This window comes from Struthio camelus, chromosome 2 (genome assembly GCF_040807025.1).
Source record: "Struthio camelus isolate bStrCam1 chromosome 2, bStrCam1.hap1, whole genome shotgun sequence".
NCBI classification, from domain to species: Eukaryota; Metazoa; Chordata; class Aves; order Struthioniformes; family Struthionidae; genus Struthio; species Struthio camelus.
The window spans coordinates 19,840,483-19,859,680 of record NC_090943.1 but is presented as its reverse complement, the minus strand read 5'-3'; the positions used below and the strand labels follow the sequence as shown (position 1 = coordinate 19,859,680).

Genomic DNA, 19,198 nt, shown 5'->3' with positions numbered 1-19,198 from the left:
GCAAATCACAACAAAAATTTCTAGGTGGGTACCCAAATCGCAAGAAAAACGCACCGTGTGATCATCTCTGAAGCTTGGCTTGAGCGGTGGCCTTTTCCACTTGCGCAGGAGCTCTATGGTAGAGACAAATGTGCACTTCTGCTCGATCAACCCAAGTACAGACCTCTGCAGGGCAGACAATGAAAAGGCAGGTAGATTAGCACCAGAATTTACTTCTGCTGGGTGTCTGGACAGGGAGCAGTGGGTCACTTTGCAGTAGTCTTGTGCAAGGCATGGCCTTGCACACTGAAGGATGTCACAGAGAATATCTCTGGTAAACCTGTGCCTTGCACTGGCTTTAAATATGAAAGATTTCTCAGATCTTCAGTTTGATTAAGTTAATCAACTGTGAGTCTATCCTTCTTTACAGAGCAAATATATATCACATACTGGGAACGTGTCGTCATCCTTCATTATCAGAATGTGCAGAATATATACAACGGCACATACAAATCCCAAGTTAGCAGAAATGGTGCACTTGTGCAGTAATGCCAGTTGCGCTGGGCATGAGTCTGGTCCAGTACATTGAAGGCTATATTATGTTTTCATCTTACCTTCCATTCATAGCTACATCCCTTTATGTCTTTAAAGCAGTTTTTAATTTTCTTACTCTCTTATCTGTCCCAGATTTGCACCTGAAATCTGAATTCCTGTTTTGGTCAGTTACAAAGTAGCTACTGCAAATTTTTTAGGAGCTCTTTTATGCCTGATTTTATGACCTCACAGTTTCTCGCCAGGTACCTGTTGACAGCTCTTTCTCTTAGGAATCCTCCCCATTTTTCAGAAGAGGAAGAGACTATGCAGGCATTTCTTGTGCTTAAAATTAAATGGGGATAATTTTCAAGCTTTATGATACATTATATTTGAAGGAGCAAGATCATATGTTTTGAGATTTGAGTTTGGTCTTGGCATGTTTGCAATATACCAAGATAGTCCTATAGTTTTCAGGAAATCATTCTTCTACACCAAGCTTGTAGTGAAGAATTCTTTAGCAAGCCAGATATAAATTTCATATCAGATCTCACAATTTTAATCGTTAAAGATTGTTTGGTGCAAGACAGTTATTACAGTGCAAGTGACCAGGACTAGCAAGACCTCAGAGATGAATGGTACTTAAAGAAACATGCTCCATGGTGGCCAAATTGGCTTCCTTATTTTTATTTATCTTTTATGTATTTATTTTAGTCAGTTATGTCTGTATTTTTCATCAGTATATTATTATCTATATTATTATTATTATTATTATGTATAATAAATACATAAATATGTCACCTTATTTTTTATCGAGAAAGGAAAAAGGACACAAAAATAGTACAGTGAAATTGTATAACATCTACAGATTGTTATTACAAATTGCACTACGAATCTGAAGTTAATTATATGAACTTGATTTTCTGCCTCAAGCACAACTTCCATATGATATGTTTAAGCTGTGTAATTAGTGCTTTAGATAATAAATTGTTTTCAAACAGTATGTTTTGTTTGTTATTGCTAATGAAATTATTGTAATGCTGCGCTTAGCAACTATAGGAACTCTTTTATTTTACCATGTATTTTAAAAGCTATTTCCTGTTTGTACCAGATGTCACACTAATTGTTATCTCTAGACAGGGATGCCACTTTCACAGGGATGAAAAGCTTTTATAACAGTGTTATACATTAAATAGTGCAAACTCCTGTTATGCTCCAGTATAGCAATACTTTGAAGTCCACTTTTGTTGTCTTAGGAACTCCTTGTAACTATGCTTGTGAAACTGAAAACTTTGAAATTTTTAGAATAAATCTGATCTGGCAGTCAAATGCTACCTTCATTGCTACTTATCTCAGCTCTGAGAAGACCAGCTGAAGCTGGTCTTTGTTCTTGTAGGTGTGACTTTTTCACTTTTAATCGCATTCCGAGATATCTTTAAAGGTTGTATTCAATCTGGATACAAAAAAAAATCATTCTTGTAAAACTTCGAAGTTAGAGCAGATTTTTTTCTGGTAAAAATAAGCAAAATTTGGCCCACACTCTTTCTTTAAGTAGGGAGACCTTCAAAATGTGGACTTGTATACTGCATATATTTTCATGCCCTTGAAAGCCCAACTTTCTCAAACTCTCAACATAGCCTCTCTCAGCACTTGTAACTCAAAACATCTGTCAGTAAAAGACTTGGGCTCTCCCCACTTCAATTGTGGAAGAGAAAGAAAAGTAGACCACAGGTAGTTTTGTGGACTGTCCCTGTTTTTTGGCAATTAGCTCTTAATGTCACCTTAATCAACTCCATTGCTAGTATCCTTTTCTACTGCGGGGGACTTGGGTGAAAGGCAAAATTAGAGGAAATAGGCATGTTGTAGGGAATCGCTGCTGGACTGTGTTAGTAATACGGGTTCGCACAGAACACAGGACAGTAAGATCCACTGATGTGCTTGCAGCAGCCTCATTTTGTAACTATATTTTCTCCTTTCCGATTTCTTCTAAATCAATACAGAGCAATTAGAGCAATAGATTTCAGTGCTTTGAAGAGCATTACATTTAAGTGGTGTGATTCTGCATATGCAAGACAAATGTGCTTAAAGAGAGAAAACACAATCACTATCATTTGCAGAGGTGTTTTTAATCTTTCTTCATTGAAGCAAAATTTATATTCCACTTGCTCAGAGAAGACTTCAGGAGGAAGATGACTTGTTGGTTCATTCCTATGTAGGTTTTTTTTTAAAAAACTAGAGTAATGGACTTCACTGGTAGCACAGTTAGTTATGCAGTAATGAAATGAAAGTGGTACCCAGTTTGCTCAAGCAGTGAGTATATGGGGAATGTGGGAAAGATATACCTACGTACATGCTTTTGTAAAGCTCAAAGCAAGGCTGGGACACATAGTCTCAGAAGATTTATACTATGTTTTTTCATATTGGCATTCAGTGAGATCCCAAATCAAACTATTACTTAGTCTAAAAGTTTATTATTGCTGGGGCTTTGGTGAGGAAGGACATAAAAAATGGCAGCATGTGTGAGCTGTACCTTTTCAGATGTTTTTCTGTAGCTAGCTAAACTGCTGGGTTTATGTTGGATGTATTCTAGTAAAAATGATGCATTTAAGGCTAGGCATTCTATTTTTAATACAATAAGAAATGTCCAAAGTTTTGTTCAAAATTCAAACTAAACTTTTATCAGAGCACAAAGAAAGCTTCATAACCAAAATCATTTTAATTTTATCAAAACTTAGTTCTTACTGATTTTAGCTGAGACCCATAGTAAGATTATAAGCTTCAAAACATGCAAACATGGCAAAGTGTACAACAGCTATGGACTGTTAAAAATAGGCCAGAGGGCCTATTGTCATGAGATACCCAATGCAACTATTTTATTTCAATCTGTTGTTAATGAAGGGGCTCACAAACTTTTGTGTCCGTATCTTAAACCAGATTGATAATGATTTGTTGATCACTACCATGGACTGGTGTCACCAATCCCCTGTTCTAGTTACAGCATAATAACATATATTTGCAGAAAGAAGTATGAAAAAAATAGGATTTTCCATTACACTACATTGACTGTATTTTTCACTGTATATGTAATTTATTTCTATCTTTACATATATTCAGTGATAATTTAAAACGTAGTGACAAACCTAAGAATAAAAATTAAAAAAAAAAAAGGAAACACATTAATAAAGAACTTTCCTTTAGCTCAAATGGCTGACTGAATTAAGAGGTATGGTAGGGTTCCGGTCACATACCAAAACATCTAAAATCGAGATGCTTAGAGAAGGGTAGTCATCCGTATGCTTTCAGTATTCAAGGAGAGAGAGAGAGGACCTCCTGCTCTGCTAGGGTGAGATGATTTGCCTTGCAGAACTGGCTATCATTGTTCCTTGATGCTAGAAGGATCACTGGCATCAAGCAGACACCTGACTTGTAAATGGCTGAATGTAAGCGAGTTAAATCCCATCCCATTCTATTTCACTTTTCTCTCTCAAGTGTATGAACTTGCTGGCAGCAGAACTGTGTGTTTTGCAGGGTCACTAACACAATAGCTGATGAGCGTAGGAACACCACGGTCAGTGGATTAGTTGCAGAATTCAGCAAGCCAAAAGCAATGTGTGAGTACCAGGGGGATCACAGTCATATTCTCATGGTGTCCTGGGGCCGTGCAGTGTTGCGGGAGCCAAATGCGGGAGCCGGACAGGCTCAACCACTTCCAGCCGCCGTCAACCCAAACTGCAAAGCAAGAGGCACCAGCGCCAGCTGTACCCACAGCCACATGCCTGAGCTGTGGGGATTTTTCTGGAAGGGAAGGTTTTTCAAGATGGATCTGAAAATATTTTGTTTGAATCACAACCAAAATGATGTCATAGCAGATTGTCTACTGGAATCGGAAGTCTGAGTACAGGGTGCAGATGAGTTAGCTGTAACTCTTCAACTTCTGGTTGAAGACAATCCTGACCCTTCACTTCTACTCCTTTCTTCCTTTATTTATTTTGCTCGTAACAGAGCCAAACATGTAATTTGTTATAATTACATTAGGCCCTCAGTGGTGACTCGTAATAGTACAGGCACCAGCAGAATTAACTGTCATGAACAGAGGAATTTTTTAACCCAAAATAAATTGTTATATCTGAGTTATAAACCTTTGAAATTAAGCTGTTGTCTTAAAAACCATACAGACTAGTAGTAACACTGGTAGCTGCCTCTGTAACAAGAAGCAGAGCTACAGATGAAAAAAATTTGTTATTTTAAGTGATGTCAAGCTTCTGTAGTACTAATTTGAAAAACAAGCAAGGAATTATTAGACGTTGCTTTAAAGTTTGTTAACTGAAAAACTGAAAACCCATGAACACAAAGGTTCCTCATCTGGAGAAAAGAAGTTGGTAAAATTAAAACCAAATGTGTGATGTACCGTGACAATAGCCAAAAGTGTTTGACTGCCTATGTGTGTATCTATATATTTATGAGTATATACAGTTTTTATATACATACTCACACGTACAGAAGATACTATAGTACTTCAAATTTCCTTCCTTTTTTATCTATAAAACTAATTGCAAATTATTTCTTTTTGTTCTTCTCACAGCTGAATTTTTATTCCTCTTGTGGGGTGTTTATCTCTGCTATGCAGTGCGGACAGTCCCATCAGCATTTCATGAGCCACGTTATATGGCTGTTGCAGTTCACAATGAGCTCATTATCTCTGCTATATTCCATACAATTAGGCAAGTGATCTGTAGATCTAGTAATTAACTGTTTATCTTTCAGGTTTCGTACGGTGCAATTTAAAATGGGTAAATGGGATAGGATGCATAACGGAAGGACTCATAAATATTTAATTCTACAAATTAAGGAATTACTAAGCTTAAAACTGTTCCCATAGGATTCAAGAATATGTACAATCAACTTGATAATCTTATAATTGTTTTTTTTCCAATATAGCTAGCTGATATGTACTTGGATCAAAGTTCAGTATATATGATAAATTAGATGTAGCAGAACTACTGTCTTGATTCATTTACATACAGCTCACTGGTTTGTATCTCTAGAAAAATAGCAGGTAAGAATGTCGGTTTATGTGAACTTTTCCCAGTGTGTAACAGATTGGCAAGGTGCAGTTGTATGTTAAGATAGTTGTACTGGTTCACGCATGAAGCATAATGGTTTATATGCTCGCCTAAAAAGCTGTTATGCACATGATGCTGTAACAGTTATATAAGGCACATGTTCCTTACAAAGTTTATAATGAGCTCTGCACTTCAGACTTGTAAGTTATTAGAACAGTAGCTAATAAATAAGGGTCTCTGCCAGAGCTACACGCAAATTAGTGCATTTGCCTTTCCCGCAGAGAACCCTGTAGAAATGAATTGCTCATAGAAAATTCAAAACAACAAGATAGCATGACTTTCAGTTCGTGTTGTAAGAGATTCTTTGGACTTTCTTACGACATTCATCTTCTTTTGCCTCCTGACAGACCTTATCTACTGAGATTTTTTTTTACATCTCTCCATTGACAGTCTTCAAATCCACTTCTCAGTTTCTGGTCTTTCTTCAAGTTCACATTTCTTTCTACCTTCTTCGTATTTTCTTCCATGATGCATCATCTTTTCCAAACAAACATCACCAAAGCAAATCCTTCATTGCTATTCCTTCTTGCTGCTCTTTTCCCTGTCGTTGTTAAGATGTTCACTACGCTTCTCAGACTTGCAACTTTTTATTTCCTTCACCTTCTCCTAACCCTCTGTCTCACATCTATGTGCTCTCAAAATCTTGGATTTTACTCCTAACACAAAATCTGAAAAAATAATTTTAAAAAACTGAATTTGGATTTGGAAAATGCTAAATTATGGAAAGCTTTTTATTTTCATTCCCAACTTACAGAGTAAATATAAAAACAGTTAGTTATTACAGTTCTGTAAGTTGTCTGTAACCAGTATGACAGCCTTTCTGTCAAAGTTTCTCCCTGCTAATTAATGTTCCTAAACCATATTTTAAGCCATGGTAGAAGATAAAGTTTAATACATTAGAAGAGGTATTGTGTAGGCTGCAAGTTTAACAATAGGACAGAATTAAAATAATCTTGAATTAAAGGGAGGGAAAAAGGGAAAAATGTAACTTTTTCTTTTCCTCCAACCCTGAGAATTTTAATTAAAAAGCTATAGGAATTAAAGGAAAAGGAAGGACTCTTCCCTCTTATATAGGTTTGGTTTTACTATATTTCTTATCAACTTAGTGGTTCGTTTGGTTCGTTCATTTTTACGAAGTGTTCCTAAACTGGACGGAGTTGACCACACACAGAATTCTGAGGCTACTCCCTTTCTTCTATGAATGCCTTCATTTAGGGCAAGTATAATACAATCAGAAAAAGGAATCAGTACATATTCTATCAAGGAGACCCAAGAGGGCTAGGTCTTCTAGCTTATCCTAGCGAGCATAAAATTGTTCCTTCAGCCTAAGATCTGATTTTTTCCATCATTCTTTTTAAAATATATATATATTTTTTTTTTTTGTATTGCTTCATTGCTCTTTCTTGGATATATGTTGGTTTGCTGAAGAAATATCATGCACTGTTTATAGACAGGAATGAACAACCTGTGTTGGAAATACATAATCCTTCCTGAGATTACGTCCATTTCTGTATACACGATCCTTAACCCAATCTCTTTGAAGTTCACATTTCTATGCTTCTGTCTTCCCTTCTAAGTTTTGGATGTAACTGAAAGAGCTGAAATGTAAGAATCATATTTATATGACATATCTGAGTTGTTATGAAGTTGAAAGCACTGGAATTTTGAAAAACACCTACTATCATAAAATAGCTATTCAGTCTGAAAACTCAAGAAGCTTCTAGATGATTGATGTGAGCACTAAATCAGATCTTAAGGTGTCTGGAATTTGTTTTGCTTTCAAAGTATTATTCCCTTGTCAGAAACAGAGCATTCTTGATTATCTTCAGATCAGTATAGATTTAAATTCCTACATTGTTCTTTCTTTCCTATTACTGAGAGAAACAAAATTTGCCTGGAAAAATCTCATTTGAGTGGAAACCCCGTCTCTACTGGGTCTGAATGATTACTACAAATAATGATATTTTACTTTCAGCGGTATGGTCTGGATATCTTAATCAGCCAAGGTTTTGTGGATAAAACACAAAACAAAAAGACCTCACAAAAGTTAAGAGTTGTAACTGTTAAGGGTTAGCCAATTCTGGTGGGTCTCAGGACCCAGCAGGTTTTCCCCTCTCTGGCCGATGGATGCAGCTGCTGCCGTTCCTGTTCAAGGTCTAGCAAGACTGAGCACATACTCCAAAGGTGCAGATCCACACAACACACACAGTTGGCCACGCAGATCAGCACAGGTGCCTCTATGGGCACCACATTAACATGAACAAAGACAGCCCAGTCCTGTTCCTCCTCTCCGGTGGATCAGGACTGAAGGTCACTAGTGAAGCATACACCCCTCAGTAGGTTCACAAGCACACCACCTGCACAGATCCTTCAGATACCAGCATGGGCCTTAAGTCCATCTAATCCGTCCTTGGACCCTGGTCCCCTTACCCAGTCATGGGCTCCAACTTTGGGTCTTTCTAGGGGGGGGTCGCTCCAACTTGCTGGCTAGTGCAGCCTGAATTTCAACTGACAAAGTGCATATACACGCACACACACGCACACACAGTAGAGAGCAAGGTCACACAGAAGTTAGGAATAAAATTTAGTGAGAAAATTGGACATACCACAGTGATCAGTTACAGGATTCAGTCAGTGGCAATTTGCTTACATGCCACTGGCCTCTTTTATCACCCCCTTTTTCCATTTTTGCATGCTTGTTCTCCCATCCACATTAGCCCTTGTCTTTGTCCATCCTTTTCTTCTCACAGATAATCCACCCCTAATTACTTCTTTTCCCATTGGTCCGGTTTTGCTGCATCCATACTCAAATCTGTTATTTGTGATATCATTACCTAGGTAAGCAGGGACTTAAATGCTATTACTAATATGGTTACCTAGATACTGCCAACCTTCGGGGTTCTGCTCCTCGAAAGGTCCCCAATAATCCCTTCAATTATCTACGAAGTTTGGCTGTCCTTCAAATAACTTCCCCTTAACCACGTGTGAAACCTTACCATCCGTCATGGAGCTATCTGTAACTTTTGCTAGCTTCTCACTCTATTATTTGCTATATCCAGCATTCTCCTATGTCATCTTCAGTATATTCTCATATTTTGTTCAGTTAGCTAAATCTCAGGCCAGAGCCTGCATACCTTAACAGCAACATCTTTTTCAGAATTTATAATATTTTGTTGTGTTCATGAAGCATTACATTTACAAAGTAATAAACAAGAAGTGACGACTGTATTACTATGACATATAAGCCAATGTTTCATGTCAGACTATTTGTGTTTAAAAAAGCTTTTGCAAAATGTGCACCTGTGGACTTGGATAAGTTGCAAATGTCATTTCTGTTTGAATGATTTTTGTAAACCTGCAAATTACAAGCCAGTGGTACATCCATTCATCCATTACGTTGCTTACCATTTATATCTTCGGGAACTCACTAAAGCAAATAAGCCAAGCATGCCTCAGCTAGCTTTAGCTGCAATGCTTGTTCTACAACTCTTTCAGAAAGCTCAGCAAGGAATTGCTTCATTTAGGAGATTCAGTCACTCATTTACTAGCATTTGCAAAGCTCTTAGGGCCCACAGTGTTGAGCTGGGAGCTCCCGCAATCAAGGCCATTTCTCTGCTCCCCTCTAAAATGTGTTTCAGTTCAGTTCTCTCTTCAATGGCTTATCAGTCCCACTCTGTAGCTGCAATCTATGGACATCTTGCATTTACGAAATGCGTTGCAAGTTGTCTTAGTACATGAGCTTACTTAATAACCTAAAATCATCAGTTTAGATCCTTAATGAATGTGAACTGTTATAACTCAGTTCAAGCCAAAGAAGCTGTGACAATTTGCACCATCCAAAAACAGCTTAATAGAGTGAGAATGCTTGAATAAGCAATATCCTTTTAGATCCTTTATTTTTATATTTTGTTTAGTTTCAGAGGGTTTTTTTGAGTTATTTTTAAATTGTGGTATATAGATAAAGCATGTGGATGTAATTTTTAGTCTGTATGAAAGCAGTACAAAACAAAAACAGTTGCATTTGGCCTTTAAATGAAAAGAATCCTAAGGAACATTAAAAATGTTAAATGTAATGCACAGAGCAAAGGCAATGAATTGCCAATACTGAATTCTATTTTCAGATTCATACTTGCTTCAAGACTTCAGTCTGACTGGATGCTGATGTTGTTCTTTGCACACACACACTTGACTGTGACAGTCACTGTTGGGCTACTTCTGATCCCTAAGGTACTCTATTTTCCTGTCTTTTTTCTCTTGCCAAGACCAAGAAGGATAAATATTGTCATGTGGAAGCAATTCTTTGTAAAATTAGGAAGCAACCAGTGGAAAAGGAAGATGTAAAATTTGACTGTGATGCCTAAATATAAATATAAATATATAAAATATATATATATAAGAGGCAGCCCACCTTTTTGTATTTTGAAGTCTCATTTTCTGTTACTTAAAATTTCCTTAAGCTTTTATTATGCCGGTATAAATCATTCACTTTGCCTACCATAGACCCTGTCTTTTAAAAAGTTGTGGCAAAAATGGTTGCACCACTTCTCAGAATAAAATGAGAAGGTATGTGCTTGTTTTGGCCACATCAAATCATTCCTAGAATTACCTAATTGAGAAGTATAAGTGCTGTAGTCTCTTGCCCTGAAGAAAGGGCAAGAAATTTGGCAGATGGATTTGCTGACATTTGTCCACATCAATGGCATTTTAAAAATTTTTGCTTGTGTGAGCTTTGTGGAGATTTAGTGGAGTTTGGAAACCAAAAATGCCATATTCAGTGTGCACAACACACGCTCTGGGCTACAGGGGTTGAATTAAATGTTTTCTCTGGTTGCTAACTTCAGATATTTGGGTGGCTGTGTGGCTCCCAGTGTAATCTGAAGTCAGGCAAAGAATTTGGGGAAGGGGATGGGAAGGCTAGGATGGACCATTAAGTAAAATTGCAATGAGGAGCTCGGGCGGGCCATGAGAGAAGAGGCTGGGATTTATCCTGGGTGATTTTTCCTGAGCGATAGCAGACACTCCTTTGCAAGTCAGAAGCTTGGGACGTTCAGACCCGGTACTGCTAGGAGAGACTCGGCCCGTGATACAGAGCCAGGCACGGAGGCGAGTGAGAAGATAAATGTGTGAGGGACAAGGGAAGAGGCAGAAAGGCTGGACGCAGGGAGCAGAACAGAGCTTTGAGCTCTGCAGTCTGTTTCCCGTCAGGCTCAGGAAATGAAACTAAAATATGCCAGTCACCCTGGTGTAGGAAAACCACAGGTAGCGCCACCTGTCCCTAGTGCCAGTCCACGGGATTTGAATGGGGCTTTCTTCTTATGCAGTGTCCTGGCAAAAAGAATGGTTTGATAATAGCACTTGGAATGACCAGTTCTATGAGTCAAAAGCTCAAGAACCAGAGAGGATATTAAAGATGAAAAGCAACACATGAAAGAGGAATGCTATAGAGTTCCAGTTAATACACTTTTAATTTAGTGAAGCTGCTTTTCCTATCATTTGTCTGTGTCAAAACAGTATGCTGATAACTGTCAAATACACATACATTAAACAGTCACAACAAGAGGACATGATGATGTAGCCTTAACAACAAATAATCTGTTTAATGATTTTTCTGGTTTTATTATTTTCTTTACCATATCTGTATACTTTATTACATATCTTCAGAGATGTCTTTCTAGACCAGCCTAGAAAATGTAGTAACCTTTCTGAAGCTGACTCATAACTACTGATCAACATTTCTATTTTTAGTTTATTATCTGTGTAACACTACACAGACTTTTCTTCCAGCATCCCAAAGAATTCAGGGAATCAATAGAAGATTCACAAGGTTTAGTTCCATTTATAGATAGACATAAAATCATGAGGCCAGATGACTTTGTGCACAATGATAACTAGAAATTCGTTAAATATAAATAAAAAATAGCTGACAACCTCTGTCCAACTTTTGATAGGAGCATTTGCTAAAACTTAGAAGAGAGGAATTAATTTGTCTCCTTGCTAATTTACCTCCTTTTGGTGTTTTGCCATCTCTTCTCTTCCTTGTTTTGGGTCAGAATCTAAAATGAAAGCATTGCTTTCTGCAAGATCATTCAACGGTATGGAATATAAAATAAAGTCTTAGGGGCTTAGCAGCCTAATTGGAAATACAGGCTAAATGTCTATTCCCATATATTTTTCATAATATTTTAATTTAAATGCAATTTAAAGAGGTTCAAATGAGCATTGAATTAAGCATGAGGACTTTTTATAATGCAAATGTCTAAACCTTTTCAAGTTAGGTCATCATTAATAAGAGTTCCTTCCATACAATTCTGTAGGACACTGCTTAAGCCAATGATGCTTGTAGCTAATATTTTGAGTTCACACAAGCCAACATGAAATCCATAGAAAGATCACTGTCCCCCTAAAAATGTTTATGTAAACTTTTACATTTCACTGATGGCAACATCTTTTTTATGAATACTTATTGCAGTTTTCACATTCAAGCAATAACCCAAGAGATGATATAGCTACAGAAGCATATGAAGATGAGCTTGACATGGGTCGATCTGGATCTTATCTGAACAGCAGTATCAATTCAGCATGGAGTGAACATAGTTTGGATCCTGAAGACATTCGGGTATATATAACTTTTAAATATCATTTCTTTTCAATAACACATACTTTTTCCTACCAGTAAAGTCTGAATCACATCCATTTGACTTTTTTGCAGATACCCGATGAAACAGGCCAGCTTAGGTCTTGCAATGATTGTGGTATCAGGTCATATAACATCTTTTAGAAAAAATTTACTAGTGTAAAGGGAATCTGCAATACTAGTTATAGAAAAAAGTCCTACTGGAGGCTGAAGAGGAGGAAGCCACAGCAAGAGCTATTTTTCAGTTTACATAGGCTCTTTGAATTAGCTTGAACCACAAACAGAGTTTGGTGTCAGTGTGATTAGTCGTATGTCAGTACTATATAACATATAACTTCATCAAACATAACAAACAACAAAATCTTCATTCCTGTCCTACAGGATAAAAGGTCACTTCTGTCTGGAGCTTATCTGACTTATGTTCCCAGAATAAAGCATAGCTGTAGAGTCCGGTAGGAAAACATGCAGCACAGTATTGCAGTGAAATCTAAAACATGCAGTATGCATGTGTATTAATTCTCTTTGCATGCTGTATGCTATGCAGACGTGCAAGGCAACTGTTTTGTGCAATGATTTTAGGGTTGAATTTATTTTTAAATTGGAAAAAAATGGGATCCAAGTTAATGGATATTCAAGCATTAGAAAGACAGTGAAAGAAGTTTAATGTGATTTTTAGTCTAATAGGTAATGCATTCATTGGGAAGCTAGTTTGACTGGACTCTGTACATACTAGTTGTGCCATTCGCTTTGCTTTGCAGGATGAGTTGAAGAAACTGTATGCCCAGCTTGAAATCTATAAAAGGAAAAAGATGATTGCTAATAATCCACATCTCCAGAAAAAAAGGTGCTCTAAGAAGGGCTTGGGGCGGTCAATAATGAGACGTATTACAGAAATCCCAGAGACAGTCACAAGGCAGTGCTCCAGGGATGAGAAGGACCTGATGGAGCACAGTGCTGTAAAGAGCACTGCTGCATTGAGGAAAAACCCACAGGATTCCACAAGTTATGTAAAGCCAAAGGAAGAGACTTTAAAAAACAGAGTATTTTCATTAAAGAAGTCCCACAGCACTTATGATCATGTTAGGGATCAAACAGAAGAACCCAATAGCTTAGCTAGAGAAAGCGTAGAAGTTGTAACTGCTGAAAATTCACTTCTGGATTCCTTGACTGAGAACAAATTAACCAAAAAAGCTACTGAAAAAGTTGAAGCTGCGTCCACTGAATCGGTCCCTTTGGTGTGCAAATCAGTAAGTGCACATAACTTAAGTGCAGATAAGAAGCCTCTGCATCCAAGAACATCTGTGTTACAAAAATCCCTCAGTGTTATTGCTAGTGCCAAGGAAAAGACTCTAGGACTAACAGGTAAAACGCAAAGTCTTGAAGAAAGCACTAAATCTCATAAATCTCAACTGAAGGGTAAGGAGACCAGTAAAAAACACTCAGTCTCTGATAAAGGGGAGCATAAGGATTCCCACTGGAAGAACTCTACACACTCTGAGGAGACAAAGAAAACCCATAAATCTGGAATTATGAAACAACAAAGGGTTAGTCAGCCATCTGCAAATCCTGACACAGGCCCCAGTAAGTCTCTGCACAAGGATAATTTTGACATAGGAGAAGTTTGTCCTTGGGAGATATATGATCAAACTCCTGGTCCTGTGCCTTCTGACTCTAAAGTTCAAAAACACGTGTCTATTGCTTCCTCGGAATCAGAGAAAAATCACCCTTCCCAGCCAAAGGGGAAATCTCATCATAAGCTGAAGACAGCTGAGGGGTATCAACCATCAAATCAAAAGAGCTCAGAGAAGTTGGAGACAGCCTCATGGGAGACACAAGAGCAACAGGCTTTTGAAAATGAGAAAAATCAGGTGAATTCCAAGTGTCAGGTCACCCCTGGGTTGACATGTGAGAATGTTAATAGATGTGCACCCACTCTCTGTGCTGGGGAGTATGAGGAACTACCCCAGAAAGCAACAGAAAAGGAAAACCTCAATAAATTGGCAGAACAGAAAAGAAATGCCTCTTCTGAGGGAAATGTGGTTTCATCTGACTCCCATAGGCCACGTAGTTACTTACAGCAACCTTTAGCATCTCGAGCTGAAGTCTGCCCTTGGGAGTATGATACACCGGATTTACCAAATGCAGAAGGAAGTGTAGCTTTATCAAACACCTCTACTATAAGTGCAAATAAAACAGCAACACCTCGAAAATAAGAGGTTTTGGACTGAGGAGAGTAGCAACATTAAGAAGACAACAGGAAAGACAGAGGGGACTTAGGCCAAAAGGATCTGAAAATTCCTAAGGAGCATCACTTAAGAGAATCAGCACAACACATAAGTAGGAAATAAGCAGAGTAAATTATTATTGTTCTTATTTTTCATTTGTTGAGTGCCAGCAGTGTGATTTGCAGTGTCCAGAATGTGGTCCCTGCTGCAAGGAGTTAACTGTGTCAATGAAAGAAACCTGCCTTTGTGAAGTCACTTCTCTTTTAAAAGAAAAAAAAATGTTGATAACAAGCGCACACCGTATATCTTAAGAGAATTATTTCTGAATGCCCACAACTGGCTTTAACTTGCCCTTGGGACTTTAAAGATCCAACAGAAGTAGGGCACAGAAAATGTCCTGGTGGCAAATGGGGTATCAACGAGCAGCTTATTATTAATGACGACTTTTCACTTTGCATATTTAATCTTGATAGCACTGCTAACTCAATGCATCCCAAAAATACATTTTATATAATGCTCTCATTTTCTTATTAATGTATGTTTAAGTATATCGTTGTGTCTAATATTAAAGCATTCCAGATTGTATAATTTTTGCAAATAACTTTGATATTATGTGACACAACAACACATTTATGCAATCTGCAGATACTTTCTTCTTATTGCAACTTAAAATACCTGCTATAGACTTTTTGTTTATATATAGAATTACAGTAATCTTTCACTGGCTATGGAAGCCGTAACTTCTATGGGGAAATTCCTTTGGGCTTTGAGAGATTTTTTTTTTCCTTTGCTGTGATTTATATAGTGATTTTTTGTTCTACTCTCTGTTATTTAAATTTATAGTTTGATACGGTATTATTCAGGGGTTTTATACAAGGTAAGTTGCTTGTTGTGCACTTCCCTGGTAACGCTCATAGACTTTGTTAATAGCAGAAATCAAGTCGTCTTAGCTGCATATTCTGGTAAGTCTTAGGACAACTTATCTGTTGTTTGTTAAAAATTGGAAAATATCATCTAACTGGAATTCCTACTTTAATCATCGTTATCTTGTTCAGTAATTCATACTGAGCATATCCTACTAAATGAACCAGGGTAGAATGACAACAGATATACCATGAAATTATGACCTATTTTCCTGAAAATATACAACTCTGCAAAATACATTACCTAGCTCATTTAGCACAACATTTAACATTTATCCCTATTGGCAAACCTCCAAAAATTGTCCTTTAGACATCCGCAAGTGAGGAGAGAAATCTAAAACGTTACTTTTCCCCCATATATGCAACTGCGAGAGACAGATGGGAATAGAAATTATGGCATCTCTCTCTCACTCTCCAACATGCTTTGATTTGTTTTTATCTATACATATATTTACAGTAAAAGTTAATATTTTATACAGTGCTAATTTTCAGTAATAGCTACAGTCCTCATCCTGCATATGAGCTTAATTCATAGATGGCCCATTCACATCTATGAGCCTTAGGGCATAAACACTCATGGTAGGAACAGGGTCTAAGGGGTATTGTGGAGGATCTGAGAAGTAACACTAATAATAAAAAGCTAGGTACCACCCTCACCCGTCTGAGTTTAGTTCCAGTACAGTGCTATTTACTAGAATTGTCTGTACAAACAATAACCCAAAATAAAGACAGTCCCAGTCCTAAAGAACTTGTGCAATTTGAGAGAAGTGATGGGATTCAGTGGAAGAACGGGAAATGAGGATGATTGAATAGGATGTGTTGTTTAATATATATAATATATATATATATAAAATAGATATTTATATATGTTTAATATATATATATAACATGTCATATCTAATACACACTTGCACATACATGTCTGTAGTATAAACTGATTTTTGTGGCATCATAGAAAAGGTGGCTTAAGATAAAATGCAAAGAGCAGAGGGACTTGGACAAGCTAGGCACGAGGAGGACATTTCTTGTCCTTTAAAAAGGACTGGAGAGTTTGGGCACATCTGCCCTGACAGATCAAGACAGATCAGATCTTCCTACTGCCTCTGCTAAGCTCAAACCTGGAACATGCAAACACCTGAACTAGCTGGAGACAAGACAGCTCAGGTGTCAGCCTGGGTGAACATATTAGCCTTGCTCGTATACTTTGCCAAGAGTCTTGAGCTCATTAGCTCCAGATTAAAGTGGCTGGACTGCCCCAGAGCAATTTGGTGAGTCTAGGTGGTGCTGTGTTGCACCGCAGAGACTTGCTGACTTGGGTGTTTGCTGTCCTGGGCTCATCTGATTCTCCCACCACTCTTTTGTAGGATGTAGTTATGGCCTTTGCTTTCTGCACACTTCTCTTGGCCGGGACCTTTGCAACCTGGCATCCCTCCTCACCTGTGAAAGGGAGTCATGCACAGATCTGATACCGGATGCTTTGAACATCTCCACACGCACTTTGCACACACAGTGCCAGTGGCATCCCAAATTCAGCCTAAACCCAGCTCTGTGCATGCTGTGGAAAAGAGCTGAGGTTGGAGTGGGTGTGCCCAGATCCTCCCTTTCCAATCCCAAACACTTAAAGAATTTGGCAAGAAATTTTCTGTCAGCTTCAGCAGGATTTGATCAGGTCTTCAGAGAGAAGGTAATTCTAAATTTCCCTGCATGGGATAAGTCTGTCCTGGGAACACAGCTCTTCAGGAGTCCTGCTGGAGCACACTAAGCCCTCTCCAGAGTGGTGCACAACCTTAAACCTGCTAAGTGTGGTGACCACTTTGTGCCTCTCCTACTCTGGAAAGGCAACGGTGCCCCAGGAGACTCTGCAGCACTGCCAGGTGAGCGTTAGTGTGACCACGGGACACCATACAGCAGGGTGTCCCAGCTCACACCCAGTTGTCTGCACTTTATCAGAGCCAGATGCTGATATTAGAAAAAGGTATCTGCAGGGGAATTGTGAAAGGGAATAATATCTTGTGCATACTCTCTGCCTTTTGGATGCATGTTCAGAAGGAGCAGGCCCCAGCCCCCTCCACCCTCACTCATCCTGCCCTCCTTTTTAGCCCTCAGAGCTGAGCGAGGACATGCTGCCTCTGCACTGTGGATGGATGTCACGTGCGCCAAGTGCAGGGGTACCACATCAGCAAACTACCCAGGCAGCGCCACTGTCCCCTGCATCACTGGCAGGATCAAGCCCTTCATGTGTGACCGTCTGTGGCACCACTGATCCGTCTGCAATTCCTCTCTGGTTTTATTCTTCTTTCTTTCTTCCTCTTTCTTTGTTTCTCTTTCTTTTCCTTCCTTCCTCCCTTCCTTCCTTTCTCTCTCTCTCTCTCTCTCTCACTTCATCGCTTGCTCACTTTCTCTCACGTGCTTTTTCTCCCTTTCTCTTTCTTGTATTTCTCTTTATTAGACACACAGAAACAAAAGTCCACTCCTAAACTGGTGTAAATCAGCCCAGCTTCATTGCAAGCAAAAGAGTGATTTACCAGGCAAGGCACTGGCTACTATATTCTTGGTTTTTTTGTTTTCTTTCATCCTGACCCTTTCCCTCGCTTCTTAAAAAATGTCTGTTATGGTTTTTTAGGTTTGTTATAGTCAAATATCCTAAGACTGATACAATTGGAGACCTTTCCTTTAGAAAGCAATGAGGCTTTACCTTGTTTATTTAGCAACTGATATGTGGGCTACAGATTTAATTGGTACTTTAGATTATTTTGCACTTAAGAAAATGAGGGGCCAAACTTCACTCAACTGTTATATTTCACTATGATGCTGCTAGAAACATTGCTTAATGAAGACATACTAAGTTAGACATAAACGATGTTCTGTGTTTCATAGATTTATCTCCACCAGCATATATTGGCTAGATTGCTTAGTTGTCTCTTTCTGGAGTTTCATTGTCATTATTCAGCCAAGAAAAGTGCAACTCTAGAATTAAGATGTTTTCTAGCAGATCTGTTAAGAGAAAAGATAGTACTAAGGTCACAAACATTTGCTAGGTTGTCCTTTTAAATGCATGTGCAGGCTGCATTTTTCCTTTATTTCTAAGCCATGATTTATAAATAATTAGATTTATACCAATCTCATTAGACTTGTATAATTTATGCAAGATTATACGCTTTAAAATATAAATCAATACACACCTATCATCAGCTTTGGTGGCATCATAGACCTGAAACCGGACAATACTTTTATATTTGCTCTCCTTAGGCTTTTGCATGCATATGACAACAGGCAGGCCTGAGAAAACACTGCCTTTTGACTTTTAACATTTTAGCTACTCCAAGTTGTAGGGTATATAAAGCTGTAAGTCTCTTCACTTTATAATGTGGTTCTTATAACAATGTTATCTGGCAACCTACAGCATCCACCATGAAATACTTGATAGATTTATGTTGTAATGTGTTGCAGCATGTAAATAATGTAACTTCTCTGCAATAAAGCACATTTATATGAAAGCTATCTATGACCTTTTGTGTTGTAATTTTCTGAAGTCGTCACTGATTCAAACAATGCAAATTTCTCATCAGACTTATAAAACAACTAAAAATGAGTTTTCCAGCATATACAATCTAATCATATAATTAACATTTTTGCCATTTTCCTCACGTTTTCTTGACACAATGTTTTAGCAGTGCATGACCAACAACTCTCTCCTCTCGGTGGCTGTAATTTTTAGATCAAAACCCTAGGGTCCATGCTATGTTCTCTCTGAATTTAATGGCAAATAGAACATTTGAAAAC

At 38.1% G+C, this 19,198-nt stretch overlaps 1 protein-coding gene across 1 annotated transcript in view; it reads left to right on the top strand.

The window, feature by feature from the left end:
- GPR158 (G protein-coupled receptor 158) overlaps positions 1-18,916 on the top strand; it is a 219,095-nt gene extending 200,179 nt beyond the window's left edge. The window contains exons 8-11 of the mRNA XM_009679769.2: positions 5,093-5,231; positions 9,755-9,860; positions 12,103-12,249; positions 13,026-18,916. Of these exons, the coding sequence (XP_009678064.2) occupies positions 5,093-5,231; positions 9,755-9,860; positions 12,103-12,249; positions 13,026-14,480 (1,847 nt within the window). The 3' untranslated portion in view covers positions 14,481-18,916. The remainder of the gene's footprint in view (positions 1-5,092; positions 5,232-9,754; positions 9,861-12,102; positions 12,250-13,025) is intronic.
- Positions 18,917-19,198: the final 282 nt, after the last annotated feature.